The 19926-nt window shown below is 36.1% G+C and overlaps 1 protein-coding gene across 1 annotated transcript in view; it reads left to right on the forward strand.

The window, feature by feature from the left end:
* Positions 1-16948, forward strand: part of LOC104165758 — a gene marked incomplete at its 5' end in the record, with an annotated part of 69709 nt that extends 52761 nt beyond the window's left edge. The window contains one exon of the mRNA XM_009705490.1: positions 16691-16948. Within this exon, the coding sequence (XP_009703792.1) occupies positions 16691-16948 (258 nt within the window). The remainder of the gene's footprint in view (positions 1-16690) is intronic.
* Between the last annotated feature and the right edge of the window lie 2978 nt (positions 16949-19926).

Consider the following 19926-nt stretch of genomic DNA (forward strand, 5'->3'; position numbering starts at 1 on the left):
CATAAGTCATTTATTTCCACAGCTACTATTATAAGTAACATGTTGTAAGTGTGTGAGTATAATAGACTGTCTTTATTGTGTATTTGCTTTCTGTTTCAGTACTGTGTGGTTGTAAATCTGGACTTCTTTTTCTTCATCTGCTTTATTTAATATTTAATCCATGTATACCAAAGAAGGCTTTTCAGAATATTTCTGCATATGATGTACACATATTTGCTTCTCCACCTCCTCTGAAAATGTTTTTGCAATGAGTATGAGCCTGTTTTCCATTGCCAGATAGTTTTAGATATTTGCAAGATAACTGTGAGACATTTTGCTTGGACTTTTTGCGCTTTTGTGGTGGTGGTTTTGGGTTTTTTTTTTGCTTAACCTATACTTTTCTCTCTTTCTCATCTAGCCCTGGAACTAACTGTGTGTCTGTCTCTCTCTTCTCAATGCCATTTAAATATTTATTATTGCTAAGTCCCTTGGTATATCAGAGGTGCATGTGATAATATTGCATCTTTAAGAGGGGTCAACATGTGTGTGTGGGATCTGTAGTCTTCTTTTTTAATTTCAAATTAAAAACTGTGTCTGATACAGGAATATTTAATTCATCAAAAGTAATGAGTGGTTTGCCTTCTGATAATGTGGAAGTATAAATTAGATACAATTAATTGCAAAATTTTAGTCTGACTTCTGGGTCTATGCACATCTAAGCCAAGGTGTTTTGCAACTGAAGTCCTGCAATTTTGAGGCAGAATAATGCATTGATGTTGTCAGTACGTACTGCGCAGACATAGTTCTGCTTAATGTGATGTTCTTGCTAGGTATTTGGAACTGCCAGTTATTGTAGTGTCAGTGGTTTCTTCAATTCTGTGGAATTTCAGTAAAATAAGAACTTGTGTAGATTTTAAGTGTTTACAAGTTAGAGGAAAAAAGCAAAGTTTTCAAAGTAAAAGAGCAGATATTACAGTGAAAATAAACCAAAGATTCATTTTAGCCTTTCTATTAGACTTAGATGTTACAAAAATACTTGTACGAACTGGCTTGCAACATCAGTTAAATTAAGATACAGCATTTGGTAGTATCTAAGTTATTAATTCCAGTCTAGATTTCCGTATTTGTACTTCACATTTACTCAAAGGTATTCTCAATTTCTCAAATTAAATAGAGTAACTGAGAACCATGGAAATGAAATGGATAATTCTAGTCGTTAAGAAAGCAATATTCCTATTTGCAGCGGTGGATATATTTTTATAAATTTGTGGGAGAACTCTACCAATTTAGCAAAACTGGAAAAGCATTGTATTACATATTCAATATGTCATTGAGACATAGAACATTAATTGAAATAATAAACTTGTTAGCATTAAAACAAGAATTCTTCATAAACATAGTATGTTAAAAGATATTTGTTAGACTGCAAAGTAGTATCAGGTATTTGTCATGCAGAGTTGAACAGAAGAGTGTTTAGTTCTTCAACTGCATCTTTCAATTGGTGGAAACTTGCTTTTATTTTTAAATATAAACTATTTTACAATTTATTAGATACAGATTTTCTGGAACATGGAAAGTGCTTTTAGAAATGTGAATTAAAGAAGAATGAAGTAATAATTTGTTCATGAGTCACTTCCTTATTCCAAAAGGAAATGATGTTGAGTTTGATTTCTTTAAGTATCTTCTGGAGTATTTTTTGGTAACTGTCGTCATCTTTGGAGTTTCCCATTTACTGAGGTACTATTGGATTTGTTTGCTGTACAATTACTGAATTTTCAAGTATATATTTTTGTATAAACTTGCATTAATTATTTAAACTAATGCACAAATAAAAGCTTACACCAAGATCATCTTACTGCAACTCACAACATGTTACAGAACCTCTTGTAACAACTGCCATACCTGCAGTCTGCGTTATTTTAGGAGGTTTTGATATTGCATGCATGTTAGAGGAACTGCAGATATTCAGAAACTTGTTGGAGGAAGAGTGTTCTCAAAGGTCAACTTTAGTCCAAACGTTTCATCTTCTGCTGCAGCGAGTGGGAAGAGAAGCTCCTGCTTTGCACAGTCCCATGTGGAGCATCCTCTCCATCTCTGCGAGTATGGATGGAGGTTTGGGAGGGTCATCTCCTGATGCCGAGTCCTAAGGAGATGCATTGTCCAGCAGGGTAATGAGTGCTCTGGGCCTAATCAAGCGTCTACAATCTTGCTGAAGTTGCTTCAGGCTCATGAACTAAAAGTCATATGCACGTTTAAGTGCTTTTCTGGAGTGGGGCCAAAATGCTTAGCGCTCTGCAGGGCTGTGAACTTAAATTAGTCTCTCTGTGACTGTGAATTACAAAGCTTCTAATTTTAACTGCAACACCATCATAATAGAAAGAGATATTATGGTTTTATTTTTTCATGCTTGTGAATTTTTCATTGTTATAGTACAATTTCCAGATAATTCAATCTTTATTTGCTTTCACTGGGAATTTAAGGTTATAGAAAATAACAGAATGGAAAGGTTAGTTTTGATCCACGAAGAGTGCTAGAAACCCTAGTAATGTGATGTGGTTATTTTTGATAATGAGCTATTGCATTGGTAAAGCAAATTAGTGCAACCATGTATTTTTGTCCTACTGTGAGAGCAATTATATAACGTATCTGTTAGGAGACATAAAAAAATATTTTTGACAGATGGTATGGCTGTGAATTAGGATTTATGAAGATTATTGTCTGTCTGGTGTCCAGGACACCTGGAATTATTAAATTGATGTAAGAAACAACAACAAAAAAAATTACATTTCTGATAATAGCTGCAGTGTTTTGTATCTCCCTACTGTCACCTTAAGAAGCAGCTCATGTTTATTTGATATGGCACTTCTTGAAAATCTGACATGCGCTCTTTAACCAACAGATGTCAGCAGATTTAATAGGTGAAAACTGTACCAGTAAGTGTATTAAAATAAAATAGCAAAAATTAGATTTAGATTGTAAATTAAGATCTTTTTTTTTTGCTGTGTGTTCTTTTTTGTTTTTCTTTATAGTCCTATTTCTCCCTCAAATACTTAATAGCTATTGCCATCTATCTAAGGAGCTTGTTACACGTTTTCTAGGGCAAGAGAGAATCCCCTAAGGGATTGCTTAATCCATAATTATCTAATTTATATGTTGTTGTTATAGCCACTCTTAATTATATACCATGCTGTGATACTTACCATCATAGGACATAGTTTTCTTTATGAATTGCAATAGCTCTGTTATGGTTCTTGTGCCCCGTATTTTCATAATTTGCTACTAAAAACAGAGAACATAGCAGATAGAAGGCCCATATTTCCTGAAGTAAATTTAAAATTATCTGTGGTTTTCTGCATATAGATACTGGCATGCACCATTTTGGGCAAGTATCTAAATAAATTAGAAAAAATATTTTTTTATCTGAATTGGCAGATAATATCCTCATTAAATGGATCCTTTGTAAAGCTGCTATGTAAGGATTCTGGATAGATGTAAATAAGAGTTTCCTAGGCATCTGGTTAGGGGTCATATTAGTAAATTGGAAAGACAGAAATACTGTGAGATACAAAATATCAAGGAAGAGACAATGGGAGTTGTGAGTGCATAGAGTAGGGGAAAAATTAATTTTCTTTTTACTTTTCTAGAGAAATTAGCAAGTATTGCTGAAGTTGATAGACTTTTAAGATATCCTTTTGAGCAGATCACCCGATATAATTCCAGGCATGAATATCGCTAATGTTATCTTGTTGTCCTTTTTTTTTTAAAAAAAAGAAAGAAAATAAAATCAGTTGGTTCTTTCAGACCTATTATTGCCCAGTTTTTACTAAAGCTTGGCTGTCTGGATTATTTTTACAAGTTACTGGAAAAGGAGCTATTACTGGTCATGTCTCTGTTCAGTCACCCAACTCTTAGTTATGGTTCAGAGGGTCCCATATTTAAAATCTCATGAAGGTTGTTCTAGGCTAGATTTACTGCATCATTTAAAATTCCCTACATTTGCTTTAGACAAGGTGGTTTATAAGTTATTTCAAACTTATTGGCCAATGTTTGTGATTAGTTTGCTGCATTTTGACAAAATATAGTGTCTATGGAAAATGTTCCTGCTTAGATTGGCGCTTTTTTTTTTTTGGCTAAGCTCTCATGAACTAGAATTCTGGTCATGGCCTGGTTAGATTAATTGCTTGTCATATGTCATATTAACTCCAAGATCTTCTTTTTCACATATAAAGCCCTTAAAGCATGTTGGTCCATATTTTCTCTCTCCTTGATTGGGTATGTAAGCAGTAATCCCTTAATGAAATTATCCACTCTTAGAAGGGACTGGAATAAGACTGTCTGCAGCAAGTCATCAAGCATGTACTTTTCTCTGAATGCTGGTACTGTCAGAAGAAAGATCTTACATTTTACTCAACTGTTGTGTATAATCATAAGCTATAGGAAGTGAAGTTTTAACCTTACCTTTAAAGAAGGATGACTAGTTTTCAGTGTTGGCGGCTGCAATGGATATCACCTTTCTTGGCTCACTCCATCTTTTGCATGTTTAGTAAATAGCTGGCAGTTCTTTGGGGAATCCACATGCAGCCACAGATCAAAAGTGCGTATGAAGTAGAGTTGCCATATGATAATAAAGGCACAGTAGCTGGTTGTGATCTTACCGAGAATGAAGGCAAATAGCCCAGTCAGCTAAAAAAAAATCAACTATTATGTATTACAACTATTACTATGCAATAGCCTACTTACTTTATAAAGCTTCATTATATTGTAATGTTCATATTGCTCTCTGTTTGATAATTGACCAAAATATTTAAGAGGTCTTTTCATACTAGGAAGATCTCCAGAACCTATGGACCGGTGGATTTCTGTCTGCCCTCAACAGCTGGGCAGCTTAGGGTGGTGGGGAGGGTGTATGTATATGTACATATATGTGTAAAATTTAGGCAACATGATTATCCGTAAGAAAGCCTGCTTCTGCATGTCACAAAGGATTAGTTGCAGTAGTCTCACAAACATTTTATAAACTCTGATTTGTGAGATCGATTGACCCAGAGTCAACTAGTAAGACCTGGGGTTGTCTTGCAAGACTATCACCTTGTAGTGTTTTTCTCAATTCTAAAGTGAATAGTTAGACTTGTTATCTGTATCACATAATACACAGCTGGGGTTATTTCAGATGCTTAGTAATTATAGTAACATCAAGAATGCTATGTCCATTGTCTTTTTCTTAAAGGGAAGCATTATATTTTTAGATATAGGGAACTGGAGTGGGAACTGAGAGACGTGAATTAACATGGTTGTTACCAACTTCCTCTCTGAACTTAGAAAACAGTTCATTTTTTTGAAAAGTAATGCAGCTCTCTCTTACAAAGCACTTTTCTGTAGCACTTTGCAAGGGTGACATACTATTAAACCCTTTGTTTAACTTCAGTTGAGATTTCATTACAACAAGAACTGAGGAAGCCTTACAGTCTTTTAAGATGGGATTTGAATGCTCTGTCTGGCCAGCAAATACACGTAAACACAACAAAGCGATTGGAGCATCCCTCCCTCCCCCAGCCAGGCCTGTGGAGTCTGGAGCCAGCACTGTGGTCAGTTTGAACGATTGGTGAGGTTTGAGCAACAGAAGACAAAGTCACCTCAAAAACGACACACAAGCATGGTGTATTGTCATCGTTCAGTGCCTATAAATAGCAACGTACCTAACCACATGTAAAAAGTTCATAAAACAGTAAAATTGGTCTGATTGGCAGCCTCTTCATTTTGAGAGCTAGGCTTTAGTAAAGGAACATATACTCCAAATAATGACCAAGGCACATGTATCCAGAAGCCCAACCTGCATGCCTCCCTATTGAATTTGGGGAGAGACTCACTGTATACTTGACTTCATTGTGTGCTTATTCAGTTACATTGAATGGTTATTTGTAGCAGGAGATGCTCAAATTGGGTGCCCAGATGTTCCCATCACATTTTTTAGCCTTCTTTAATTTGAGGATCTTCTGACTAGCTTAATCCCCAGTTAAAACTACTGATTATCCTGTATCTCTTGCCCAAACACATGCAGTTGGACTAAAAGCCAGTAATGGTGGTTCACTTTGCTGCTGTCAACAAATTTATTGGTCAGTCATCCTGCCTCTGGGAACAACCCTTCTGGGCTTTCCAAATATTAAAATTGATCTAAAATGCAATGTAGATCATACATCACTTGATGAGACTGTGTGCTAATAGAGCCTGATGGTACAGTGATATTTACAACATCATGCATTAGTGTGAAATGGTGGCTGAAAGACTGTAGTATAGGGCAGCTTATTAGTAATTTCTCTAAACACCAAGTAAGAAAAATAACAATGTCTTTAGGGTAGTTTCGCTGCCACTTTCTGGGGAAAAATAACACAAAACTCACCACAAAGAGTAGTGGGCAGTCCCTTTTAATGGAAAGGAAATATGACATGAAAACTTCCTCACTTCAGTCCAAAATCTTAATATTGATAAGACAGGAATATGTTTTTCTGTATTTTCCAACAGTGTCATTTGATCCTTTCACCACAATGTGCTACTGCTCTAATTTCTGCCTTAAAAAAAAAAAAATCCCCAAACTTCACCATTCCTCAATCGTACCAGACTTGTGAAAGACTCTGCATTGGGTAGCACATAGTCAAATTTTGTTCTAAAGCACTTTTTAAAAATACAAGATAAAATGGAAATTATTTGTTTGCAAATTTCTTTTGTTTGCTTCCACACTATTACAAATTTTAAGAATACTTTTCTAGTATTGTAATGCAATTAGTAGTCCTGCTTGATAAAACCAAATTATTTTAAAAGCCAAAAAAGTACCCTTCTTCCTTTTCATTATGGTCCAATTATCTTCCTTCCATAGAGAACCAGGAGGCTGAAAGAGGCCACCTTAATTGGAAGAGATGACCAGCATTTGTTTCCTTTTATTTATTTAATTAATTATTTGGTTCTTTACTGCTTTAAGAGTCATCATGCTTTTATTCCTCATCTCAAAAGCCTAAGCAGTAGGTGCTGAGGACAGCTCGGACTTGTTACTGTTTGTAGATTGAAGCTTTACAGTGTCTGGCTCCTGGCAACCTGTTTGCTGAAGGTGGTGTTGACAAGTGCTTCAGCTACAGACTGTGCATGGAGGAACTTAAAGTCAAATAGCCATCCTTCCTTTCTCTTACTGACTTGAATCTCTATGGAGAGAGCAGGTGGAAAGTTGTGTTAGGAGATACTTGCCTAATTCAATTTTTTGACATTAGAATATTTTAAATTTGTAAATAGGACATATTGCTAGCCTTGCCACATGCTTGGATTTTAAGCAGCATGATAAAAACCTCAGAACAAAGCACTTAGTACAGAAATTTTTATTCACACATCTGCCTGAGAATCCAGTTATGTTCTTCAAGACTGAGGAGAGAGACTGTTAGGAAGATCCAGGGATTTAAGTTACCTAAGGAAACTTCTGAAAGCATGGCTGAGGACATTGTTTGCAGGTGTCACTGGAAGAAGCTTCACCTGGGTTCAGACTATAGTAATTGTTTTCTGTTCACTCTACTTACTTAGCTCTTTTCTGAAAACTGAGTCCAAGATAATTTCCTTTTTCTTTCCTCTTACTGTAGATGGAAATTGTTGTCCCTCTGTCTTTTTCCTCTCACTGATATTAACGTCCTAGGGAGACATTTCATGGATGTTGCTGACTACCTCAGTTACTCAAGGAGAGATTTCCTTTTCTCAAAACAATAATTTCTGATTTATGCAGCTTCTCCCAGTTTTTCCAATTCGCTGAAAAGTGTATTGACTTTTTTTTGTGAAACTATGTTTGCTAAATATTTTCTTACCAGTCTTTTATGTTTAATTGTCTAAGTTCTTTTCTTAAGTAGACAGCTTCCTTTCCCATTCAAGTCCTTCAATTTTCATATGCTTAGTAGAATAATAAGAGAATGCAGTATTATCCCTCTGTTTTTAGAGGTTCTACTCCATGGACATCTGTCATCTCAGAGAAACTGTCACATTTTTCCTGCCATAGCAGGTTACCATGTTGGATCTTCTACAATAGCAGGTGTTGGGAGCAAGAGGTAGAGACATGGAGGCAGAGACCCAGTTTGTCTAAGCTCCTTCTGTTCAAGACATCAGCTTCCCTAAAAGTCTTCAGGGTATTTTTTGCTTGGAGCAGTAGAGAGAAAGTCAGATCTTGTTGTCACTAACAACATTGACCAAATGTTGCTGTTAAATTAAAATGGATTATTTAAATACTATTTATTTCAATATGCAATTAAAGTTTTTTAGAAAATTAGTTTCTTAGTATATTCTCTGTCTATATTGAAAAGTTATCTGAGTTTTGTATTGCATCAGAAATGAAAGTAGCAGCAAAATAAATGTGAGTACTTTGTGCTTTTGGATGATGCTGAAGTTACAGAACAAATCCATTATCAGCATTTATCAGACTTCTCTATTCATTTTGCAATATATTGACTTGTCCTTCACTTCTAATTTTGGCTGTGGAATGCACTGCTGGATGTCTAGAGCTGCCTGCATTTTCAATTACAGTTCTTCTGGCTTGCAGGTTACTTACTATAGTAATTTTCATGAACTTTTTAATCTTTCAGCATACATGCTACAGAAAAAAAGAAGAAAAAATCTGGCCTAGTTAATAACATTTCCTGGCACTGATGGAAGCACAATGTGCTGAATATTGTTCATGTTGCTTATTATAATGTATGAGATCTTTGCTATGAATAGCTTGCATAGTACTTTGAAGGAACAGAGGAACTAGATAAACTGTTCCTTACTGAACCCACGCTGCTCTCTTTCTTCTCGGATAATTCTTATCACAATATTCATGTTGCAGAGTGGAATGTTGTCCAAAATTCACCTGTTAGGACACTGCCCTAGGCTTAGGGGCCTCCAGAGGGGCACAGGGAGGCAGCAAGAACAAGAACCCTGCTACTGAGGGGGCATAAATGCTGATACGGCTCTTCAATTATCAGATTCAAAAGTGCTAAAATTGTTTGGGATAGAAGGAAAGATAGTAGAATTATTTTAGTCATGGCGGGAAATTGAGATTTAGCATTTTTAAGGAAGATTTAGAATCCCTTTCTGCTTCCTTCCTACTTGTGCTTTCTCTTAGTTCCGCTGTCTTTCTTAATGTTCCATCTTATCTCTGTTCACAATTTTATGGTTTCTCATTATAGATGCACACATTTGAGATGTTAAGGTTCTCTGTCTTTAAACAATTATTGAATTAAATAAATAATAGGAATTAGGAATAAAGGAACAAAAGTAGGAATTAGGAATAAAAATATCATTCTACAATTTCAGTTATACAAAGTTCAATATATTTGCTAAATTTATCACCAGCCTAGCTCCAAAAATTTCTTATGCCCAATTTTTATTATAGAGGATTGAGTAGAAACAGAACCTTAATCTTGTTCTGGTTTGAGTTTGCAAAATTGTTAATGAAGAAAACTGATTTTTTTCTTCTAGGATGAACAAATGAGAGTTGGTTTAGACACTAGATATGCAGTCTTTTGTGGTATTTGAGAATTTTCAGGGTAGAATTACATTCTATAAGTGTTTCATAATTAAAATTCACAGGCATCTCTAGTATTTAGTAGGATAATTAAACTAACACATTTTAACTCTGGAACTTTTGGAGTACCCAGAGTTCAAATGGCAACCTTGCAATTCTTCCCCTCTGCAGGGATGAACAGTTTTAGCTGTTTGAAAGGGCAGGGAGCATCTACTAATTACAGAAAATTCATTCTGCATTTAAAATATTGAATTGTTCCTATGTTAGAGAAAAAGCTAGTTCTGAATAACTACACTTTTCTAATTGCTTTAATGCCAATAAGGGTGTACAAATGTACATTATTGATACTGAAAGTTTGATTTAGCAAAGATTCCCCGTCTGTTCTTTGCAGGCCAGGATATTCTGTGAAGAGTTTTGCTATAATAATGAAAAACTGTAGAATGTCAGAGGTACTTTTCACTGTTTCTTTAGAATTTTTTTCTTTAAGATTTCAGCAACATTAACCTGAACTTGATTCTGTTCTAGTCTAAGAAACAGCTGAAAAGCATGCTTTAAAGAGGAAATGAAAAAGAAAAATATCATAAATGTGTGTCACAAATCAGTAAAAATATTCTTAAATGCTTATTTTAAAATCTGGTTCTGTTTTACTCTGAACAGCAATATTGATAAATGGAGAAAAAACATGCTGCCTACTAATCATACAAAATTTGTACAGGTAGCAGGAGCTCTTTAAGAAAGACAAATCACTGCTGTAGTACAGAATGAGAGTCAGAAGAAGCTGGGAAACGAGAGCCCAAAGCAAATGGGAATGCTGATTTCCATCAACAGCCATTCTTGCTTCTAAAAGCCTCTCCAAGGACTCAATCTTAGCCCGAAGCTTTCAGCATGGAAGTCTGCCCTGTTGCAGCCACTCACAACACTAATCTTAGGCTAGTATTACAGTCCCATTCACTGTATTTCTGTTAAGAAAGCAAGCAACCAGAAGCCGTTTGGATACGGCAGCGAGCTACTGCAAGGTCTCCAGCACTGCTTCTTCCATCTACTTTTGTTCTCCCAGATAGAAATAACTTTTTTCTTGGGTCCCTGGAGGGGATGCTGACTAAACTTTTGAGTGAGCCTCGAAAGAATAGCAGCTGTCATGATTCATGAGGCATTTTCTGAACTGTTTCAGGGGCATCTGTATTGTGCTTATCTGGGTGGGTTTCTTCCCTTCTTACAGTCCTGTAAGGATATAGGTCACATACTTCTTAGTGTGCTGGGAGTGGGGATGTTTTGTTGATGTTTTGGGTTGGGTTTTTTGTCACATTTAAAAACTATCATGGCATGTACACACACACACCCCCTCTAAGGTTTTACTGATCCTTTTCTCCTAGCTTATATTTTTAAATACAAAGAGCTAAACAATCAGAGCACCTTGTGAGTAATTTTTTTTTCCCCTCCTCTGTTCCTCTTTGCCATTACTGTTCTTATTTGAAAAGTGAATCGTCGTCAATGGAGATGCTCACTCTGCAATTCCTACAAATTTTCTATAAAGGCCCAGTGAATACCCTAAAAAGCATCAACTGAAACACAATTGGAAGAACAATCCCCTAAGACAATTTCCATTTCTAGATACGTCAGAAATAACTGCATAATGCTAAATAAATTCTGAGATACATTATTACAGCAAATAGTGTATCATACCACGAAATTGTCTGAAATAAAGATAATATTTCTCTATCACCAGTAGTGTTGTAGGTCTCTGTCATAATTATGATATTGCTGGATATTTACTAAATATTCTGGAAGACTGAATGTACTGTTTGTTTCTCAAGGCTGTCTTTTTAAGGAAAACGGGTCTGCTTTTTAGATAAAGTAAAAATTTATTTAAATGGATCACTTTTCCTTAGAAAACCTTGTTCAGTAGTTTGGATGATAAGAATACTAGCACTGATCTTTGATTCTGCTTCAGAGCACTGTAAATCCAGCTTCTCAGTACATTGTAAACTATGCATTTTTTCTTCCTTACGAGACTCTTGGCAGACTTTATGGTTAGGACACAGTGATGCAGCAAATTAGATGTTTTTAAAGGCAGCTGAGAAACATTAAAAAAAAAAGGGCAAAAAGGAAGAATTTACTGTAGAGGACAATTTTGTACTTTATTAGTTTTGAAATAACATATAACACCCTTGCCATCAGAGTGCAATTAGTATCTGGTGGCCAGCTGCCATGTATGTTTACATCCTGTTTCTTTTATCCCTGTTCATTTGGATTGCCAACCAAGAATGAAGAAGACACCTTGCTTATTTGAATTAAATTTGATTGCCATACCTTCTATAATTTCCACTGATTTTTTGAGTCCCTGGTGTTTAATGAAATGTAAATTGTTTGGTGATCTTCTATGTCCATTCAATTAATATTTCTCGTAGCAGGATTGTGTGTCATAGCATTTGGCAGTGCTTTGTTTAGCTAATGTCCAGAGAATATGCTCTGAATAGATTGTATTCTGGATAAATAAGTTAGGCATTTAAGTAGAAACCAGTGTGACTAATGTGGGATATCAAATTCTCTAGGACTTGCAATTCTATATATGCTTGAAGAATGCATGCATGAAAACACAAGCCATTTCATAACCTTGACTTTGATTGCGTCACATAGCTTTGTGCTGGTGTTTGCATTGTAACCAGCTAGGGCGATCTCAGCACTGATGGGTGATTGATGTTCTCTACTAGAGTGTCCAGTTCTTCATTATATTACCACAGTCACTATAAAAGCCTGTTGGTCAGGTTGGCTTCATCAAGGTCTTTTCACTGATGTGGATTCTTCAGCATATGAGTGAAATATGTCTTAGCCCATTTAAAGGATGTCTTTATGATTTGGAAGCACAAAAATATGTCTAGCTTGATAAGATCTTGCATATGAGGCCAGTATCTAAATATCACTGCAAGAGTACTCAGAACCAATTCTGCATAAAGGATGACGATTGCCTGTAATGACCACTTTAGGCAGAATTGAAAAATTACTTCTTGTAACCTAAATTGTTCAGGACAGGAACTTTTTTCTTTGTATGTTTATACCTAATAGATAATATATGCCATAATGCATATGATGCACTGTGTACTAGATAAAGGGATGGGCTCTACAATATTCAAGGAGTTAAACTGCAAATGTGACAGAGTTTTCCAGCAGCCTATCTTCAGTTAACTGTCTAGGTTAACTTTGGCCAGCGTTTTTCTACCAGGTTTGGGTTTCGCATACTGCCTTAAAGATTCATCCTCCCTAGGTTTTGCATTTTTCCCATTGCATAATTTGTTGGGATGTCAGTCCAATAATAGTAACATAAAATATGACTTGCTATAAATGAAAAAGTGAATATGAACATTTTAAGATAGTGAAAAATAGCCATTTTCAAGGGAGAGACAGTAGTGGTTTATGTGTGAAACTGAAAGAGGAAATCTCGAGTCCTTTTCTCATTTATGCTGTAAACTGTTCTTGTCATATTGGACCCAAGACATTCTCATGAGGGGTTGGGTAGACTGGGACCCCAAGACCATTGGATCTGAGATCAGAATATGGCATTTGTTATACTGACCTGACACTTTTCTTTGTTCCTGACTTATCTGTACTATGTTGCTCCCAGCCATTCTAGGCTTTATTTATGATACTGTTTTGATTATTCAAATAGTATCAGAATATGTAGACTATTAAGAACCTCACTGGCAGTATGCAGATATTGTATATGGTAGAATTATGTTTTACAGTAAAATAATTCTAATGTAATTCATCCTTCCTTACTGCAGTCTTGCTTTGAAATGTGACATGGGACTTGAGACTAAGAAAAGCTGGTTCTTGCTCTGTCATTGTCAATACATGGTATTTGCTGTGTGCAGAAAGGGTTTTAATTTCTGGGGCTGCCCATTTGGCACCCTTTTAACAAATGTAAGGTTTCTGGAGCAAAAAAAAAGATCCAGTATGCTTTGTGCTCTCTCCATTTTTTTTTTCCTCTTTGAAGTTAGTTTTACCACGTGATAGTCTAATTTGCATTGTAAATTGAGTTCATCCAGTTTGTGGGACAGTTAAGATATAAACAGGTGTTCATAAAAGTATAATTTGCCAAACAAAATAAACATTAGCTTCTAGGGATTTCTGATTATCATCTGAGCTATGGGAATAGGACAGCAAGTGAAGGGATCATTTTTCCCTGGAATGTGGGAGTAGGGGGAGGCAGAAGGGTCTTTGAAGATCTTGTTTAATTGATTCCTAGATGTAACCTTTTCCTGGTTTACATTTGGGGCTTTCTGGCTCTGCTCTCCCCTTCAGAATATGGGACTGATGCAATACAGGCAAATACCAGTACCTCAGTAAATGCTCCACAGGTTCTTTCTTTCAAGAGAGAACGTAACAAATTTGGGTAGATTAGAAATTAAGGGAAGTTTTTAAGTTTACAGCAGCTACAAATTTAAGTACTTATTAGAAGTATTGTGGGGGTTTTTCAGATAAATATAATTAACATAAATAAATGTCCTGTGTGTTTGGCAGTGTTCTTAGCAAGAGACTATGCCTATAGCAGAAGATGTTTATTAATTTTATGATGCACACCTTGAGCCTATTTGGCCATGACAAGAAGGAGGACTTCCCTCTAAGTGTTATCAATTAGCAGCTATAAAAGCTAAGATCCTTTTTAACATGAGAGCTCCTGATCTTCAACCTTAAAATAACTGTGCTGATTAGAACAGACAAATACAAGAGGTTTTAGGGTTTTTCCTGAACTTACAGAGTTACACTGCTATTGCCTGTGGATTTTTGCTCAGAGCTTGGAATGCTGCAGTAGGAGAACTATGCAGGCTATCTTCCTGACTTCTCTGCTAGCTTTCCTGTTTTCCCTGCCCTCTAAAGATACCAGAATCAGTGAGGAAAGCCAAAAGAGTCTTCATCAACTCTTGCCTTGGCTGTTGCATGTAGCTTTCTGAAGAGCTGTTAGCTACTCGTAAGAATAGAGAATGGAGAAAAGGAAAGCTAGGGAAAATAAAGAACAAGAAGAAACATCTGTAAACTGTAGCTGTAGGAATTATGTAGTATAGGCATGTCAGTATTACAATAGCTTAGAGAATATTGTTAAAACAGGGGAAACCCAGCGACATATCCTGTCTATCTCCAGAAGGCTCTGAAGTGGCCTAGAAGAACAGACAAAGATGGGATTACTCTTTCCTTTTTGATACCTATAAAATAAAGTGTTTTATAACAATTACCCAGAAGGTGACCTGAAAGAGAGGGGGAAAAATCAAATAGGATTTGTACTGGGAAGTGAATTCCTGCAGCTCAGTAGGAAGGTGCTTTCCTCATTTGCCTCCTTTGGAGCTCATTTGCTCCTCTTTTGTATTGGATCATAACCAGGAAGGCTAGTAGTTATATCTTGCAGTCATTCCTTTTAATAAAACTTCTTAACCTTAAGAAGTTTTACATTATTATCCTGTGACATAATAGTAATGGATCGTGGGAAGTTTATCTTAAGCTTTAGATTTCTAGTCATCGTGAGTATAAACAAAAGCTTCCAAATGAGGGTCCATTTCAGAGCATGCAGCGCCACTGACTCCTCCTGTCCCAGTAGCTTATGGAGGAGCGAGCTTCCTCCGTCACCTAAGACAAGTACTGACTCTGAACTGTCTTAGAGTGGCAAGATTATCTATTTCATTGCTGACAGTTTAATAGAAGGTTTAATGTTTGTTTATCTGTCCTCTAGATGAAATACTGGCTCGTGTAGGAAATGACTAGTGTTCACGTTGCGTTCAAGTCAAATCCAGTCCTTCCTTTGAGAAGGAGATGGAGTGCCATTTACCTGGCTGAATGCTTACCTGCGTTACATACTCCCAGGCCAGAAAACAAACAACCCCACCACCAAAACTGTCCTTCTGTCAAACAGCCACAACCTCAGGTTCTCTGTAAGAGCCATGATCTCTAACATTCAGCTCCAGCACAGGTCAGATCTTGAGCAGCACAACTCCCCTAAAAATCATGGAATAATTTAGGGTGAAAGTGACCTCCATACAACTAGATCCATTTAACTCATGATTAGTTGAACACCAAATTAATGTTTAAAGCTTTCAGGGCTCTCCTTTCCCTAGTAACAGTGTAAGCTTTGGATTGTTCTGGCTGTGTGCTGAGTATGGAGGCTTGAAAGGAAGAAATCAGGACTGCAATCAGAAATTCATGTCTAATGTTCTTGACTCTGACATGACTTGTTAATCACTTTTGAACAAATTACTGAATATTTCTGTATGTGTGCTTATACAAAATAGAAATGCATATAACAAATGTCTGACTCCTAGAGATGGATGATGTGAGAGTTATCAGTTTGCATAGCATTTTATTGCTATAAATAGTAAAACAAGTTAGATTCGTTTTCTAGAGGCAGAGTAAATAGTCTTTGTTTCTAAAACAGTAGTTTTAGGATAGACAATAAGGTCATATTGGTAGGCTAATATCAAAGCTTGCAAGTCTATTGGGTCCAGCATCCTATCTGCTGGCATTTTCTGTGAAATATATCGATTTCTACTGTATGGCAGGGGGGTTTTATTTCATTGTTGGTTTTGGTTAAAGATTTTTTGTTGGTTTTTTAAGTTTTGTTAACTGTGTTTTTCTATAAAGCATGTATTTGGCAACGCATATATTGCCATATACAACAGACTTCACCAGCCAGTCACGCAATTCCATTTCACATTGGAAAGCAACATCATTAATACTTTGAAATAACTGGGATAGGAGTGTTTTTTAATCATCAAAGTCATGCCTTTGTTGGACAACTTCTGAAAAGGCACAGGGAGAACAAAAGATGGAGCTTTATCAGTGTATGAAAGGAATTATATGAAGTAATTTCCCCTAAACAAGACTGGACATAGTGACAAAAAGTCCCACCAGCCTTATGGGTTCATAAATGCAGAGTAACATTAGGTGGAGAAATCTCACTAATGATTCAAAAAAAATCTATTGTTGTTTTAGCCTCATTTCAAGTCAACCTGACCCAAATAATTGTATTGACATGTATTAAGAATTGCTATTTTAGATCTACCTGAACCAAACTCTGAAACTGATCCTATTTATTATTTTATTTTTTGTTCTCATTTGTTAGTAGGTCATGATGGTTCTAAGTACAAAGCCTTAGCTGCCTGATTTGTAGTGTCTAAATTTCTGTTCTTTTGTTCTCTTTAGATAAATACAGGGCACCAATCGCAGTTGACTGTATCAAGTGCAGAGGTGGGAAATGAAAGGAGTCAAAATTTGGAAAGCAGCCCTTTCATGTCAGATCTTCTGAATGACGTACCCTTTGCCCTAGCACCACATGTGTTAGCAGTACAGGGCACCCACAGTGATGTTCCTGACCGATTGCTCACCTACGACATCAATGATAATTTATCAAGATTTTGGTATGACTTTACACTCGAAAATTCAGTGCTTTGTGATCTGTAATGTTTTCTTTATTTCTTTCTGTGTCAAGGAACAAGTCTTAAGATGAAGATAAAGACTTATTTTAATTGACTTAATATTTGGGGGCCCTGCCACTGGTTTATCAGATGCATTGCATCAAAAGGATTATTATTCACAACTGTGTTATATTTCTTGGCTTTAAGTGAACTGTAATTTGCTATGTTAAATATTCTGTTTATCTCCAAAGAAATCAAGCAAAACTGTTTCAGCCTGAGTAGGAGACTGGCTGTTGGTATCTACTTCCAGTAGGTAGGCTGCAGACACAAACATTTCATAACTCTCAGATGAACTCTACCCACGTCTGCACTGTTTTGTTATTTCACCCCAATACTAAACACATAGATCCTGTTACACATGCTAAGATCACCTCCAATTTTCTACAGATAGAAACCAGTATTAACGCTAAAGCAACGCTGCTTTGCACTACAGACAGCTTTTCAGTTAAACCAAGTTTTAAAACTCAGAGTTACTTAAATAATTATGAAGACTTAATAGAATTGGTTAAACTTACCAGTTTCGAAGTGCAAATCAGTTGCTTCGCTCCCTTTCCAGTAGATGGTATTTTTGTCCATCTCATTTTGTGCCTGGAGAAGTCCTCCCCGCCTGCCTGTTGGCTGCTGTTTGTTCTCATTACCACATGTGTTCCTGATTTATACACAGATCAGCTTTTCTATTTTAACCTCTTTGCCCCCTGAAGAAGGAAATCTCAGGACACGTACTTTTAATGGTCACACCCTTCTTTTTTTAATTTGTGTGCCAGAGATACAGATGGCAATGTTTAACAACAGGAAAACATTACATTGTTTCTTATCCAGCTAAATTAAATGGCTAAGTACCTAAACATGCATTCTCGCAGACCACTGTGTCCCCCACTCACAAGCTTTGAGCATGTTTTTCCCCACTAAAACCAGAGCTGCTGTTGCATGTGCAACAGTTCTCTGATGTAACATCACGATTTGTGATGAATAATGATCTGTGTCACACAAAAGACTACACTTGTTTTCTCTCCTGGGGTAGAATATTTATATTGTGCCAAACGTTAGTGGATATTTTCATATATTTTCTATGCACTGTGATAGCTTAAAATACATATATTTTCAGACTTGCAGCCTCTTACAGTATTTAAGATAAATGCTGTAAATGGTGGAGAAATTACATTGTGAATGCATCTTAGGTTGTTAAATATTCATGTTTTAGATTTTTTTAATGTATATATTTAATATTTTTGACATCTATGTTCATAAATGTTTTGAAGCTATTGTTTCAGGGAAGGTATCAGTGCTCCACTCCAATAAAATAATGCTAATAGTGAGTTATTTTTTATGTGTGAGAGTTATTACTCGGCTTCATCTGTACCATTCAGTATAGCTGTGACCATTCAGACTTCGTGGGAGCTTGAACTTGGAATCAATTTGGAAATCTTTTCAGTGTCATTTGAAAGTTGAGGTCCTTCTATTCAAATATATCACACTTTCATCTGATGTATTCTGTGTGCTATGTTGCTGACTTGCGGTGGTTTAGGGTGGTGTCTATGCTACTGCTCTGAGGGTAGTATGGCTGTGAGCTGGAAGGTATTCAGACCTCTTAGAAGGACGAATTAATTTTAGCAAGTTGTTTAGAACTGCTTTGTGTGCTGAGTTTTCTAGTTAACACATACCTGAAGCACTCTAATTTAATTTTCATTATTGTTTTATATTTGTTAAAAAATTAATCATTCTGCAAATAGCATGTTTCCATTCAAGTTGTCTCTTTTGAATTGGAAATGTTTCTGCAGCTTAGCTGGTCTAGAAGCAGAACTGCAAAAGACTGCTGAACACCGAACAAACTCACAATACTTGTTCTTTCTTTGCTAGCTGACTTGGCATATATTTTTTTGCATTCATTTTTTGCTTAAAGTTAGGTAATTTGTCCAAAATAATTACTTCTTGTCAGAATTGCGCTCTGTTACACTCACAAGCATCCTTTCAAAAGAGGAGAGACAAAGGAGAGTAGGAACGAGGCTATATTCACCCACAATGAGAAATGTGGACAGTAGGTCAAACATTTGGCCTTCATCTTTAATCGTGTTCTGTAAAGGGTAAAATTTACACCTAGCAAGAGTACTAATAATGAGCAAGGGTACTGGGAATGCGTCTCGTCACTGCCCTCTCTTTAGTAAGGGCTGGAGCTCCAACCTCTCCCTTGCTTGAGATCATCCATAAAAAGTGGATTGAAGGCTAATGGTATCCAGACAGGAAAGGTGAATTTCTTCCCACTGGGATAAGAAAAAAATACACTTAAACTGTTACAAATTAGTAAGATTTATGGATATTACTATTTGCACATTAATAAATAACATGAAGATGGCACAAAATCTTCAGAAAATTAAATATTTCAGAGAGTCTTAGTTCATTAAAAAATGTGAATTTCTTGTTTAAGATACGTTTAATGTCATATGCTAAGTGATTATTGCATAGAATATATGTGAATATATGTGTATCTGTCACCGTCAACAAATACTAGATGGATCTATATAGTCATTCAAACATTTGACCACTGATGAAGGAATGTAGTTAATTTTAAAAAACTTTAAAACTGTTAAAATATAATCAATATTGATATCAAAATAATAAACCACCCTGGCTGTCCTTGCTATATATTCTATATATAATAATGAGAACTCAAATAGAAGTATTTGCTTTGTGTTATGCATATATATGTAAATTGTTTAGACAGAACTGAAAGACACTTCATAGCTGATGTCATTAACGTCAGAATTAAGACAGGTTGCCAACTCCAGAACGAATAGTGAGAGACTGAGGTGTGATCCTGGGCCAGTGAAGTGCCGTGAATGGGAGCTTTTTCACTGCCAGTAGTGGACATATTACTAGGCCTGCACTCCTTTTATGAAATAGTTTATTTTGAGTTACTTTAGTTCATGGGAGATTTTGAGATTCCTTTGCAGTTCTCTACATTTTCCC

The sequence above is a fragment of the Cariama cristata genome, unplaced genomic scaffold, assembly GCF_000690535.1.
Source record: "Cariama cristata isolate BGI_N322 unplaced genomic scaffold, ASM69053v1 scaffold558, whole genome shotgun sequence".
NCBI classification, from domain to species: Eukaryota; Metazoa; Chordata; class Aves; order Cariamiformes; family Cariamidae; genus Cariama; species Cariama cristata.